This window comes from Podarcis pityusensis (genome assembly GCF_964106645.2).
Source record: "Podarcis pityusensis genome assembly, chromosome: 1".
NCBI classification, from domain to species: Eukaryota; Metazoa; Chordata; class Lepidosauria; order Squamata; family Lacertidae; genus Podarcis; species Podarcis pityusensis.
The window spans coordinates 93,649,164-93,662,506 of record NC_138028.1 but is presented as its reverse complement, the minus strand read 5'-3'; the positions used below and the strand labels follow the sequence as shown (position 1 = coordinate 93,662,506).

Below are 13,343 nucleotides of genomic sequence, written 5' to 3'. Positions count from 1 at the left end.
TAGAAAGACTCTACTAGATGGATATTTTCCTTACCAGCTCAAAACACAAATTCCTAATGTAATAACACCAAATCTTAGCTACCCCACTGAGTTGCACTGTAATTTATATACATCTGCAATACTAGCAATACAGTAACTTCCTTAAGGACAATCAGTTAATCACCTTACACACACACACACACACACACACACACTGAACTGAACAAAGTCCACAGATGAGACTTGTATTGTATGCAAGCAAAGAAAAACCAAATGTTACAAAAAAAAAAAAGGTTCATGGAATCATTCCTCTCCAACACATAAATATCATAAACCAAACTCTAGTGTCCAACACAAGAACAAAGAAAACCAGACAAAAGAAACACCAGGAGTGCATATAAACAAGGGGGTGGTGGTCTATATATTCTAATCATTATAGTCTAATAGCTAAGAATGTCAGCAAGGTACTGCAGACACACACTTTAAAAAAACGGTCTTGGTATTCTTGTCCACCATTACCCTCTCTCTCCCTTCTGCCCCAAGGCAGACTGGAATAAAACTCCTTAAAAAGCCAGAGAGTGGTCTGATTATAGGATGGAAGGAGAGGAACATCTGTCAATGGACATAACGAGGCTATCATAATGCTACCATAGAGGAAAATAAGGGTTGTAAGATCAAAGAAATGGCAAATGTAGAACTAGGCAGCTACTGGAGGCATTGGGTCACTGATCTTCTCTTTCTGTGTTTTTTAAAAGGAAATGTACCCGCAACAAGTCATGCAGTCATAAAATGGGGCACAGTCTATTAACCGGCTGCGATCTTAAAGTACAACAGTATAACATCCCATTGGGTTGAACAAGCGACAGGGTTTAAAAGTGCTTTAGTTGAGCTGGAATATATATACCCAAACTATTTAACATCTTATGCTAAGCAAAGAAATGTCACAGCAAGCATCTCCAATTGATGTACCTGAGGAATAAAGTGTATGTGTGAAAATACAACATAGATATAATCTATTTCCACTAGAACCCAAGGGGGAAAATTTTAAAAAGAAAAAGTGTGCTAAATGGTTAGGTGTGGGGCAAGTGCTTGTGACAGTGATCTATGTAGGAAAGTATTAAGCATCAGATTTCTAAGCCTGCAGTACACACAAAACAGGATAACATCGAAAGGGGCAGCTTCACTGCCACGTTATCCAGCATGAGATGGATGACTAGTTGACATTTATTCATGGACATTTGACCTACTGCCCTCTTATCCTAAGGCACATTCACAAAATATGGTCACAAATAACACTGGATGGTGAAAGCTAGTGTTGGGGTTTATTAAAGAGTGTGAAAATAAAAGTAATCAAGCAATGACAAAAGCCATTCCAAGCAGACTGAAAGCAAAAGTTTCCTCAGGAAATTAAATCTGAAGGTTTATTGCGGTGTGTATAACCTAGCTGCTAGATCTCTCAGCCTCCAAATATCTGCTCTGCTAGTCTGATTTAGGTTTTATTCTTATTCAGCTTTAAGCTCTTCCCACATCACCAGGTAACTATGGAAGTGTGACTCCTTTGCTATGCTAACACACAGCTAAATCAATCTTTGAGTCTAGAGATGCCTCCACATAGCAGTTTATCGTGAATTTGGCAGCCTGTACCTTTTCTTCATTTAATCAAGTTTTCCCCATACCACAGAAAATCTAGTAGGTAGAAAGAACTCATTTTTTGGAGATGGAGTGGAGAGGGTGTTGGCATAGCTCAGCACAGTGTAGGAGTAAAAAAGACTAGGGAGAAACAAATCAGCTGCAAGCTTCCATCTAGGAGCCCACAACATTTGCGCACTTTACCATCTGATCCACAGATGGTAAGTGAGAACACAGTAAGAACCTTTGCATGTCAGCCAAAGCATTTAGAGAGAGCAGAAAGAACACAGCATATGAGGGACAGAGGTTCTTAGATCCTGGCTGTCAGGATTACATAGCTACTTTAATTGATACACTTATTACCATCACAGCAAGCAATCTGAAGTGTAATTTTAAATAATTCAAATTTTATTTGCTGCTCAGAAGAAATTCACTATAATTATTGGATAACTAGAATAGGAAAAAGACATACCTCTGGCCTTTGACACCTGCAATATATATTCTATGGCCCACCCTATTCCTGTGATTGTAATTTGTTTTAAACTATTGGTAGTACTGTATTTTTAAATTGCTATAACCTTAGAATCAATGGGTGGGAGGTTTTAGAAGTGTTTCAAGGGGAAAAATTGCTTAGGGAAATATGGGGAGGCTGTGGGAATATAGGGACAAGAGAAGAGAGAGACTGTGTGTTCTGAAGGGGATAATAGAGATATAGTACAAGATATTTAACGGTATGACAGAGGGGCTGAAAACGGAATAGGAAAATACTGAGGTGAAAAAAACTTTGACCTGAAAAATTAGAACCTGGGGGGAAAGTTTCCTGATGGATTTAGAAGGGAACATCATGGGCTATGACCGAAAGGGACTGAAAAGTCAGTTGAGATTGGTAGTAGTGATTACTGCGGAAAATAGGGTGGTCTTTAACTTGGGGAAATGGGAACTGATGATGGAGAGAAGGAAGGATGATGTTCTGAGGGGAATAATGATGGTGCTCTGTGTTTACTTGGGTCACTTCTGTGACCATTCTGAAAGCACACAGGCGACCAGACTGATTTTGAGTACACCAGTAGGCCCTGAGGTATGATTATAAAGTCAAAGTACAAAGAGTGACAGAGATGGGAAAAAGTTCTCAGATCATCTTGTATGTTATTGTAGGCAGCAGCATACATCCCACCCCTGGAAAGCAGCCCCAAAGTTCTGTCCCAAGACCCATGGCCAGCAGTCACCTGTGCCCATTGCTAAATGCAAGTTATAATATGGAGGGGTATCCATTTTAAACAAAATGAACATTCATTCTAGCCATTCTAGAGCTTATATCTGTGTTATGGATGTAAGTGCAAAAACCACATTGAACATTTGTGAAAATGCCCAAAAGAAACCTCCCCCTCTGCTTTTTCAATTTTGCACGCACAGAATGAAATAATCTGTAAATGAATTGTGCTGTTTTCATACATGACACACAACCAAACCTAAACCTCTAGCCTTTCAGTCAGTTTCTGCTCTGTTCTCATATGGTGTCATGAGTGTGTGTGTGTGTGTGTGTGTGTGTGTTTGGCCTTATTTGGCTGCCTAAGATATGATTAGAGTGCACATGAAAGGCAGAGCTGCTGTTTTCCCTGGCAGGGCATACAAAAATGTACCAAAGGCCAATACTTGGAAGTGAGCAGCTTGCCAAGAACATATCCTCCCCACCAATGCATTTCTTTTGAACTTTTACCTTGGCACGCTAGCCAAGTAAGTCACAAGTTTCCGAAGGTCTTCCTGCCTTATTCTGTCGTGATTGCTGCGTGCTGGAAATGTCAGGATGGGACCTCCCCGTTTATCACGGCCACCTGCAGGAAAATAACGGGTTGTTAGAAAATTAACCAGGAAGCACATTACATTATATGAGCCAAGCTGACAGACTCAAATGACTGAGAAGCAGTTTCATCATCAATGTTTCTGCTCACTCCATACTACTTCAGTGGACATGCTGGTGATCATACATAAAATGGGTTACAATGTGGGAGTTGCCTTATGCTTGTTGCCTTATGCTCTACAAATCTATGAATTTGTGCCCACAGTTCAAGGGTATACACAGCTTCACTGGGCTTGCATTAATCACACATCCCAAAGATTCTAGAGAAGCTACAATACTGGCAGAAAAGGCATTAATTGGGGGAATTGTCATGCGTCATTCACTCATATTTTACAGGAAGACCAAATGAGGATGTTATCCAGTTTTTATCTTGACACATTTAGCCAGCGATTGTTCTGCTTTCCTCAACATAGGTTTTTTTTTTTTAAAAAAAGAAGGGAACAGTTGTGCAAACTCCAGAAATATGCTGTTGTTTTCCCAATTTTTTTAATGGGGGAATGATTTTGATGTGTGCTGTGACATTTTACAAGGTTGAGTCCTATGCCTCTTCACACAACCTTTAAAATATGTTATTTAGGAAGTTCCCCACCAACAGGGAATATTTGTTTTTCTGTGATTTTTGAAGCAGGCTCATAGTTTTAAAGCTCCTTGCCTTTATGAGGAAAAACACACACACAAAAGCTGTTCCAAAAATTTCCATAATGAGCAGGCATTGATTTTAAGTTGAATTATAGGATACACTCACACTTGTTGCTTGGCCTTAGCAACAGACCTAACCATGCCAGGTGAGCACAATTGTTCTGAGATAATTTATGCTTAATCCATAGCAATTTGCACCCTTTTAATGGGAACTGAATCAACCTTTCTCTTGCTGATTTCCATGGAAACCTTAACATATAATCTGTAGTTCCATCTATCCTGGATAATAAGAGATGGATCTGTAGAAGCAGGTTTTGGATGTGTTTGAGGGTTATTACTCATCACAGCTTAGGCCAGTCAATTTGGGGTTATGAGGGCGCACTGGCAGAAGCACCAGATTGGCTACACTAGTGCACTAACACAGCCCCAACCTCACAGTTGCCCTACCCCATCCAGCTAAGCTGTAGTGCTGCCGGTGTCAGGGGGGAGGCTCTAAGGTTCCACGCCAACACACAGGTTACTACTGCAAGCTCCTTCTAGATTAGGGAACTGGTTGCTTGCCCTTCCCACTTTTTGGTTTTGATACATACAGTATCAGTAACTCATAGTTTCTGATGGTATAAACGCATATATTAGGTGGAAGTGTGTATAAAAATACATATATGCTACTCTATTCTGCCTTGGTCAGACCACACCTTGAATACTTTGTCCATTTATGGGTGCCACAATTTAGGAAGGATATTAACAAACTGGAATGTGTGTAGAGGACGACGACCAAGTTGATCAGGGGTCTGGAAACCAAGGCTTATGGGGAACAGTTGAAGGAGCTGGGTATGTTTAGCCTGTAAAAGAGGAGACTGAGGGAAGATATGATAGGCATCTTCAAATATCTGAAGGGATGTCACATGGAAGATGGAGGAAGCTTGTTTTCTCCTGATCTGGAGGGTAGGACTAGAACCAATGGCTTCAAGTTACAAGAAAGGAGATTCCGACTAAATATCAGGAAGAACTTTCTGACAGTGAGAGCTGCTTGACAGTGGAACAGACTTCCTTAGAAGGTGATGACCTCTCCTTCTATGTAGGTTTTTAAACAGAGGTTGGATGGCCATCTGTCATAGATGCTTTAGTTGACATTGAGAGGGTTGCACTGTAGAGGGTTGGACTATTTGACCCTAGGGGCCCCTTCCAACTCTACAGTTCTATGATTCTATTATATATGTCCTATGTTTCCCCTCAAGGAGCTTAACATGGTATTCCCCTTCCCAGAATGTGGCTGCCAGACGGGGGACTGGGAGTGCCTGCTGGGATCATATAATACCAGTCCTAAAAGATCTAGATTGGATCCCTGTACGTTTCCAAGCACAATTCAAAGTGTTGGTGCTGACATTTAAAGCCCTAAACAACTTAGGCCCTGCATACCTGAAGGAGCATCTCCACTCCCATTGTTCATCCTAGACACTGAGGTCCAGTTCCAAGGGCCTTCTGGCAGTTTCCTCATTGTAAGAAGCAAAGTTACAGAGAACCAGCCAGAGGGCCTTATTGGTAGTCACACCCGCCCTGTGGAACTCCCTCCTGTCAGATGTCAAGGGAATGTTTTAGAAGATTTTAGAAGATATCTGAAAGCAGCCCTGTATTGGGAAGCCTTTAATGTCTGGTGTATCACACTTTTTCTAATCTGTTGGGAGCTGCCCAGAGTGGCTGAGGTAACCCATTCAGATGGGTGGAGTATACAGTGGTACCTTGGTTGTTGAATTTAATCTATTCTGGGAGTCCATTCGACTCCTGAAACAGTTCGAAAACCAAGGCACAGCTTCCAATTGGCTGCAGGAGCTTCCTGCACTCAATCAGAAGCTGCGGAAGCCGCATCCGATGTTCGGTTTCCGGGTTTGTAAACATTTGGCTTCCGGGTTTGCGGCGTTCAGGAGCTGATTTGTTCGGGAGCCAAGCCATTTGACAACCAAGGTACCACTGTACAAAAGTTAAGCAGAGTAAGCTATACCCACTATTTTCCAGTTAAGCTGGCATAATTTATGAATCTGAAAGCAGTCTCAGTTGTGCTTCTGAACTGGTCTTTGACTGTAATAATAAATTATTACTACAGTGGTACCTTGGGTTACAGATGCTTCAGGTTACAGACGCTTCAGGTTACAGACTCCGCTAACCCAGAAATAGTACCTCGGATTAAGAACTTTGCTTCAGGATGAGAACAGAAATCACATGGCGGCGGCACAGCAGAAGCGGGAGGCCCCATTAGCTAAAGTGGTACCTCAGGTTAAGAACAGTTTCAGGTTAAGAACGGGCCTCCGAAATTAATTAAGTTCTTAACCTGAGGTACCACTGTATTACTAATCAGATGTTATTCAGTGTCAGATTTATTGGATGTGATCTTAAATCAGTAACATTTGCCAACTGTATCGTCCACTTTTTGTAGATCAGCATAGCTTGTGAAAGTAAAGGTAAAGTTGGCAGGTGATTCTAAACACCTTCTGGTTAAACACAGGGCTGTTCTGAACCAAGGTCAGCATTTTCAGGCATCATATCTGTTTTATTTATTTGCCACATTCACATTCTGTCCTTCATCCAAGGAGCCCAAGGCAGCATTCAGAGAAGCTATCAATTCCTCCCTGCTTCAACATACTACTTATTACCCCACAATACAACCCACTTAGATCACACATAAACTCATTCCTGAGGTAGAAAAAACTTCACCGGCTCAATTAATTTCTGTAGGTCAGGCTGTTATTATAAGCACAGGGGCAGGGCCAGTGGAGGAAGGTTGAAAGCTTGACTCCAAAGTTGTTGATGGGCACAATATCTCTATGACTTTTTCCTCTTAAGACTCTATTAATTCCACCCCTGACCCTGTTATTTAACTTGTCTTGTTGAACTTATTCTGCTTCAATAAAAGTCCCAACAGTTAATTAAAAAGGCATGGTGGCTGATTGGATTTCATGATATATGCAGGCCTTGTGAGAGACTCTAGGGGCTACTCTGGAAGTCCTTGCAGATTCCAGGGGGATTTTCAATGAGCTTTGATTCTTGTCTAGATTTCAGCAGGTTCTGAGTAAACAGAATCCAGGTGGGTGAAAGTTTGATCCCTCTCTGGTTTTACTGGCCCCGAGAGAAAGGAGCTGCATTTACTTGGTCAGCATATGTGGCCTCATTAACCCCGATCAAACTAGTTAAGGAGAAGCATTTAAGGTTTCCCTCAGCTTGGAAACAGGTGAATGTCTTTGATGGCATCTGGAAACTACATAAGGCGTAGTGGCAGGTAATAGCTGTGCTTACCTCTCTGGTTTAGATTATGGTTATTGTTAAAACATATGCAAAATAAAATGTAGCCAGCGCCTCCACAGTCTACTAATTTTTATATGAACTGCCACATCATATGGATGAATAAGAAAGAAATCCCAAAGAGATTATTTCATTTCTTATTTGGCTGAGAGTTTCTATGATGCTAGATAGAATCTGCTATGCCAGCCCTAAGTACCAACCACATTTTGAAGACTGCAATTGGGCACACACAGAGACAATACTCTCCTAGGAACATTCCCCTCCTCTGGTGTCTATATGCATGTTCGCAGCTGTCATTAATTAGCAACTGAATAATTTTAATTTTGAGTGCATGGAAAGATGACATATTTTTCATATGTGATTTTTCTCACATGGATTTTTTTTTAATGTGTAGACTGTAACACTCAGTTCATTCTGTATTTCCTTCCTCATGTTCATTTCCCTTTAACAGCCATCATTTATTCTTTCCAGATCTTTCCAAAGGTTAATTCCTCATAACAGACACACCAAACACAGCCAAATTTATGTGAACATAACATTCACATGAGCGATTTCCAGCAAGTATCCTTGCTCTCAAAAAATCTGTTCACGGCCTCACTAACAATATACATATAGTGCCATCAACCCACAGGCTCCCGTGGTCAGAACCACCATTGTAGTGTGCCTGCTGCACACTGATGGGCACCCACCTCCTTCTCTGGTCCTCTGCTGCTCTGGTCACACACCTCCCATTGTGTCCATACCCTCCCCCAGCGCCACAGCCAGGAAATCCTGGTGTACTGGTGGCCGTGGTGGGCATGGCTGCAAAGGAGGAGGAACAGGAGGTGGCAGTAGAATGCAGTGGGGACAGGGGACACGGGGCACTTGTCACTGCTGAGTGCTTGCTGCTCCTGCTCCTCTGCAACTGTGGCTGTGCCCCCTTGCTGTGGTCATGTCCCCCCACTACTGGGAAACCCAGGTACGCCAGCAGAAGTGGGGTGGGAGAGGAGGAGGAGCAGAAGATGACAGTGAGGCACAGCGAGGGTGGGACTGGGGGCTCTGTTTGAAACAGCAAAATGTTCCAGGCTGGTCCTACCTTAATGGGTAAGTCAAAAGTAAGATGCCTGCTTGAAAGAGCTTACAATTTAAAATGATAGTTGGGGAGCCAACAAAAGGGAAGGGGAGAAAGAAGCAAGGATACCAGAAGATGAATATGTAGCTACATGTACTTAAGCTTTGTTTCCACTGGGAGTGAAAACTAAGAAGTTAAGGCAAAGGCTTTCTAAAAAGAGTATGTTTGGTATATAGATTGTAAACAAAGGCAAAGGTATCATTCAGGAACTAAATTTCAGTGTTCTGATTATGTCAAGGTGTCTTGATATACGGAGCAACAAGGAAGATGGGATGGAGTCTTCTAAGCAAGCTGGGCACATAGGGGAAGGAGCAATGGTCACAGAAAAGGGTATACCAGGAAAGAAGGACACAAAGATGGAGGAAATCCTGCAAGGTAAGGACCAACATGTGGAAGTGGGCCAAATTACTTTTCTTTGTGAAAGAATTTGCTTCCAAGTTCCTACCAGTTGTATGCCATAGACTGTTCTGTGAAATCTCTTCAACAGACATGCAGTCCAGAGCAAACAAACAGCACTTGAGCTCCATATTAAAGGATAACCCTCTTTATACTGTCACAATAGGTTGCAAAGATTTGCCCTACATTTTCAAAAGCCACTGGTGAGCCTTGGCTCTGCCTATTATGTCTGCAGATCATTGAGAGGGAAGGCTGCTATTGAAATAGCTGTGTCAGAAATGATTGCCTTTCCATGCAGAGACAAAGCAGCAAAGCAAGCTGAGATGTCCCAAGTGTCTTCCTCTGACATCTATTTAAAGAAACTGAAGAGGAATTCATTGACCAAGAGTAGTGAGCAATCTTTTCATTCTGTGCAACCTGCGCAGGTTTGGGTCAGACTTCTACTTGCGGACTAAGCGATTCGTGACATGTAAGGTATGATGAAATCTACCTTTTGAACTGGAAATCCATTCACACCTCAAAACAAAAGGTGCAGTATTTCTAATAGCAATTAAGGGCAAGAGCCAATTCATATACTGTAACTGACTTTTTCTGTGTTACTGCAACTCTCCTCACCTAGGGATCCTCACCATGATCATGGCTATAACATTAACAGCACTTGGGGATGGCAATGACAGCAAATTATGCAGACTGTGGTCTAGGTCAGGCTTCCTCAAACTCGGCCCTCCAGATGTTTTTGGCCTACAACGCCCATGATCCCTAGCTAGCAGGACCAGTGGTCAGGGATGATGGGAATTGTAGTCTCAAAACATCTGGAGGGCCGAGTTTGAGGAAGCCTGGTCTAGGTGGTGGATGGACAACTTCTGTTAATCTTGTTTGTTTGTTTCCCAGTGCTGTGATTATACGTGGTCCTGCACAATTCTATCACGTATAAATGGGAGGATGCGTCTTTTGCACCTGGTCACCCTTTAAAACCTTTTTGTTTTGTTCAATAATCACTAATCACTTGTTCTGAATCCCCTGTCCTTGCATGAAGGTCTTCTACTTTTACTCTGCCTCCTGCCAGTTGCCTTTCCTTTTCTCCTGAACTGTTTTTAGAACACACTAATCAAAAGTGGAAAGTATAACTTATAAATATAATGCCAAGCCATCATGCAGTTTTCAGAAAGTTAACATTCTCACATTCAAATTCTGTCCAAACATTTGGTTTTAACGTGGCACTGGAACTCAAATTTGAAATTTGAAAATATCCTGAATGTGTTTCAGCTCTCTGTAAAACCATATACCACCACCTTTAATTACTGACAGCAACAAAAATTACCGTATTTTTCGCCCTATAGGACGCACTTTTTCCCCTCCAAAAATGAAGGGGAAATCTGTGTGCGTCCTATGGGGCGAATGCAGGCTTTCGCTGAAGAGTGGAGAGCGAGAGGGGTCGGTGCGCACCGACCCCTCTCGCTCTCCAGGCTTCAGGAAGCTATCAGCAAGCCTGGGGAGCCTGCGGGAGTTCCCGCAGGGCTCCCTAGGCTGCGGATAGCAGCCTGCTTGCCCGGAGCGCGGGGTGCGCCGAAGCAGAGCGCCCCGTGCTTCGGACAGACATCCGCAGCCTAGGGAGCCCTGCGGGAGTTCCCGCAGGGCTCCCTAGGCTGCGGATAGCAGCCTGCTGCACGGAGCACGGGGCGCGCCGAAGCAGAGTGCCCCGCGCTTCGAGCAGACATCCGTGGCTGGGGGGGGGGGGGGGATAAAATTTTCTTCCTTTATTTCCCCCCAAAAGAACTAGGTGCGTCCTATGAGCCGGTGCGTCCTATAGGGCGAAAAATACAAGACTTCTTAAATTACTGCATTTAAATCAGTGACCCAATAAGTGAATGAGGTTGCAATCCTACACACACTTAGGAAGTTGCCTTATACCAACTCAGACCACTAGTTCAGTATGATCTACACTGATTAGCTGTGGTTCTCCAGAGTTTCAAGCTGGAGTCTTTCCAGTTCTGCTTGAAAATGCCAGGGATTTAACATGGGAACTTTTGCATGCAAAACATTATGCCCCACCACTGAGTTATGGCCTTTCCCTAACGAAGCAAGTCTCTAAGAATACAACTGGACCGAATTATGAGTAGTTGTGCTTAAAATCTAGCAAACAGATTATAATCTATTCCGTAATATTCTGTTATATATTGCTGCTATACTTATATAATTTTCACTGGTGCAATGTGCTCACACACTTCAAAAAGAAAAGAGTAATGAACCCACCTGACACAAAGGCAACTTTTTCCTTTAGTATGGGAAGGACATCAGCAGCTTTTAAACCATCATTTCGGAAAGATCCTGCAAAAACGAGAAGAAAATAGGAATGTCTTGATTAGAAAGGAGTCTGCCTTTGACAGTGCTTGCAATGTGTTCCAGACTGCCCCAATCAACAAGCGATTGCCTACAATTTGTAGATCAAGCTATGGAAATACAGAAAACATTCTTTTCTCCAACACTAATTTTCTTCCAAATAAAAAGGGAAGGCAGCATGATATCTGTCAAAACGTACAAAAAGCACTGCACAAGCTTCTATTCATTATCACTGTTGTCAGGTCATGACAATATCAGGAACAAGAAATGAGTAAGTGACTAATATAAAAGATATAACAACAACAAAACAAGCCCACAGGTCATAACAAAATAAAATCATTTCTCATATGAAACTGAGCATTCAGTAATATAACTAATTAACAGCACTGGCAATTCCTAATCTTTACAGCTGCCATAAATTATCAAAACTATAAGTACATTACCTAATTCCATTCTAAGTATGGCTGCAGCCAAAATGAAAAATGTCATGGCTCTATACAGATAACAAGTGACCAATATTTGCGTAAGAAATATACACCAGAAAGACAACCCTCATCCCCCATGTAGGCATACCGGTATTTTGCTGATGTAGTGCAAATGCAAAATACTGCCTAATCCACATGTTCAGCAAAGTGAAAGGACTTACTCGTACAGGTGGAGCTCAGGTGTCATATCAAAAATACATTTACTTGAAACTAAAATTTCTTCAAATCCAGTGGAACTTACTTCCAAGTAAACATGCTTGAACTGTGCGGATTGTGTCAACACATTGGGGATCCCAGTTTTAGAATATCATGGGGGGGGGGGCTTTGCACCTACCCATTTTTTTCTGTCATGAAACTGTTGCTGCTCTAACATCCACATCCTCCTGCAGCAATCTCAGCTTTGAACTTAAGGAAGACAATGAAGACAAGGTCTGTCTTGCCTGCATCCTGTTATTGTGGTTTTTTACAAAGAAAGCAGCTGGGTTTTTATGCCTGCCCACTGCTGAATATCTGAATATGGTTCTGAAAATGGGTAGCCTCTCCATCACATATCCATTAATACACCCAGCTTCAGAATGTGCTCAGTGCAGCTGATGAAGTTACATAGCAACTCATGTACAGTAGATGGCCACATAAATGCTACAAAGAAGGGTTCCAATAATGGGCTATTATTTCTTATAGCTGAAATCAGTGTTGTTGTTTTTTCTTTAAAAATTCAAGGGGTACTCTTGTTTTCCTACTCATATTGAAATACTGCCCCTCAATGAGGCCAAACTTACCGTAGATTCACAAAATGTTTAGGGGTATGCGTACCCCTGCGTCCCCCCAGAAAAAAAAAGCACTGGCTGAAATATAATTTGCTGCACTCTTTACAAACAAAAGTGTTGTATGGTGTCTTGTTTATTTGGCCTTGGAGCTTCCTCTTCATATAGGAATTGGATTAATAAATCATTACTTTGTCCTCCCTAGGAAGGCCAATGAAGTAAAGATTTCCTGCCATTCCAAAACCAGGAGCATGTCTGCTCTCTGCCAAGGTGAATGAGTCATTCCTTGGCAGACTGGAAGCTGCTCAGCTGTTGCTTGAGAGTTTGAAGGAGGTCACATTTTTGGTTGCTATGGTGCACAGAAGAGCAAACAATACATGCTCTCCCACATGATAAGAACTATACAGTAATAAATCCACCCACATTGTCAAGACAACAAAGGTTATGATAAGACAAAGAAATATAACTTTTCTTAGCTTTAAACCGAAAGATGTAGGACAGAAGATGAAGCCAATGATTAGAAGCCACTTCCGTCCACTAACCTGAAATGAAAGTCTTTTAGCCCAGGAGTATACTTTTGTCTTTCTAATGAGGCATGACTAACGTGATGGGCGTTTCTGTTTTTCTTAACTGAAAATATGAAAGTTAGCATAAAAATACTTTTCCCAAGCACACTTGCCCCCAAACTTTCACATATTTGTTTTCTGCAAAGCCTGTGCAAATAACACACTTTGGGTGAGCTTGCCATAATTAGCAGTACAACGTGCGATCAGCCCTATTTTGCAGGGGTATTTATGCTCTTGAGTTACTAGATGGGGCTTTTTGTAGTTGTATTGATGTTGCTATAT

At 42.1% G+C, this 13,343-nt stretch overlaps 1 protein-coding gene across 15 annotated transcripts in view; it reads right to left on the bottom strand.

The window, feature by feature from the left end:
* KALRN (kalirin RhoGEF kinase) overlaps positions 1-13,343 on the bottom strand; it is a 509,101-nt gene that overhangs the window by 291,983 nt on the left and 203,775 nt on the right. For all 15 annotated transcript variants that reach the window (XM_081004646.1, XM_081004656.1, XM_081004642.1 and 12 more), the window contains 2 exons: positions 11,160-11,234; positions 3,326-3,440 (listed from right to left, as the gene is read on the bottom strand). In XM_081004646.1, coding sequence (XP_080860772.1) covers positions 3,326-3,440; positions 11,160-11,234 — 190 coding nt within the window. The remainder of the gene's footprint in view (positions 1-3,325; positions 3,441-11,159; positions 11,235-13,343) is intronic.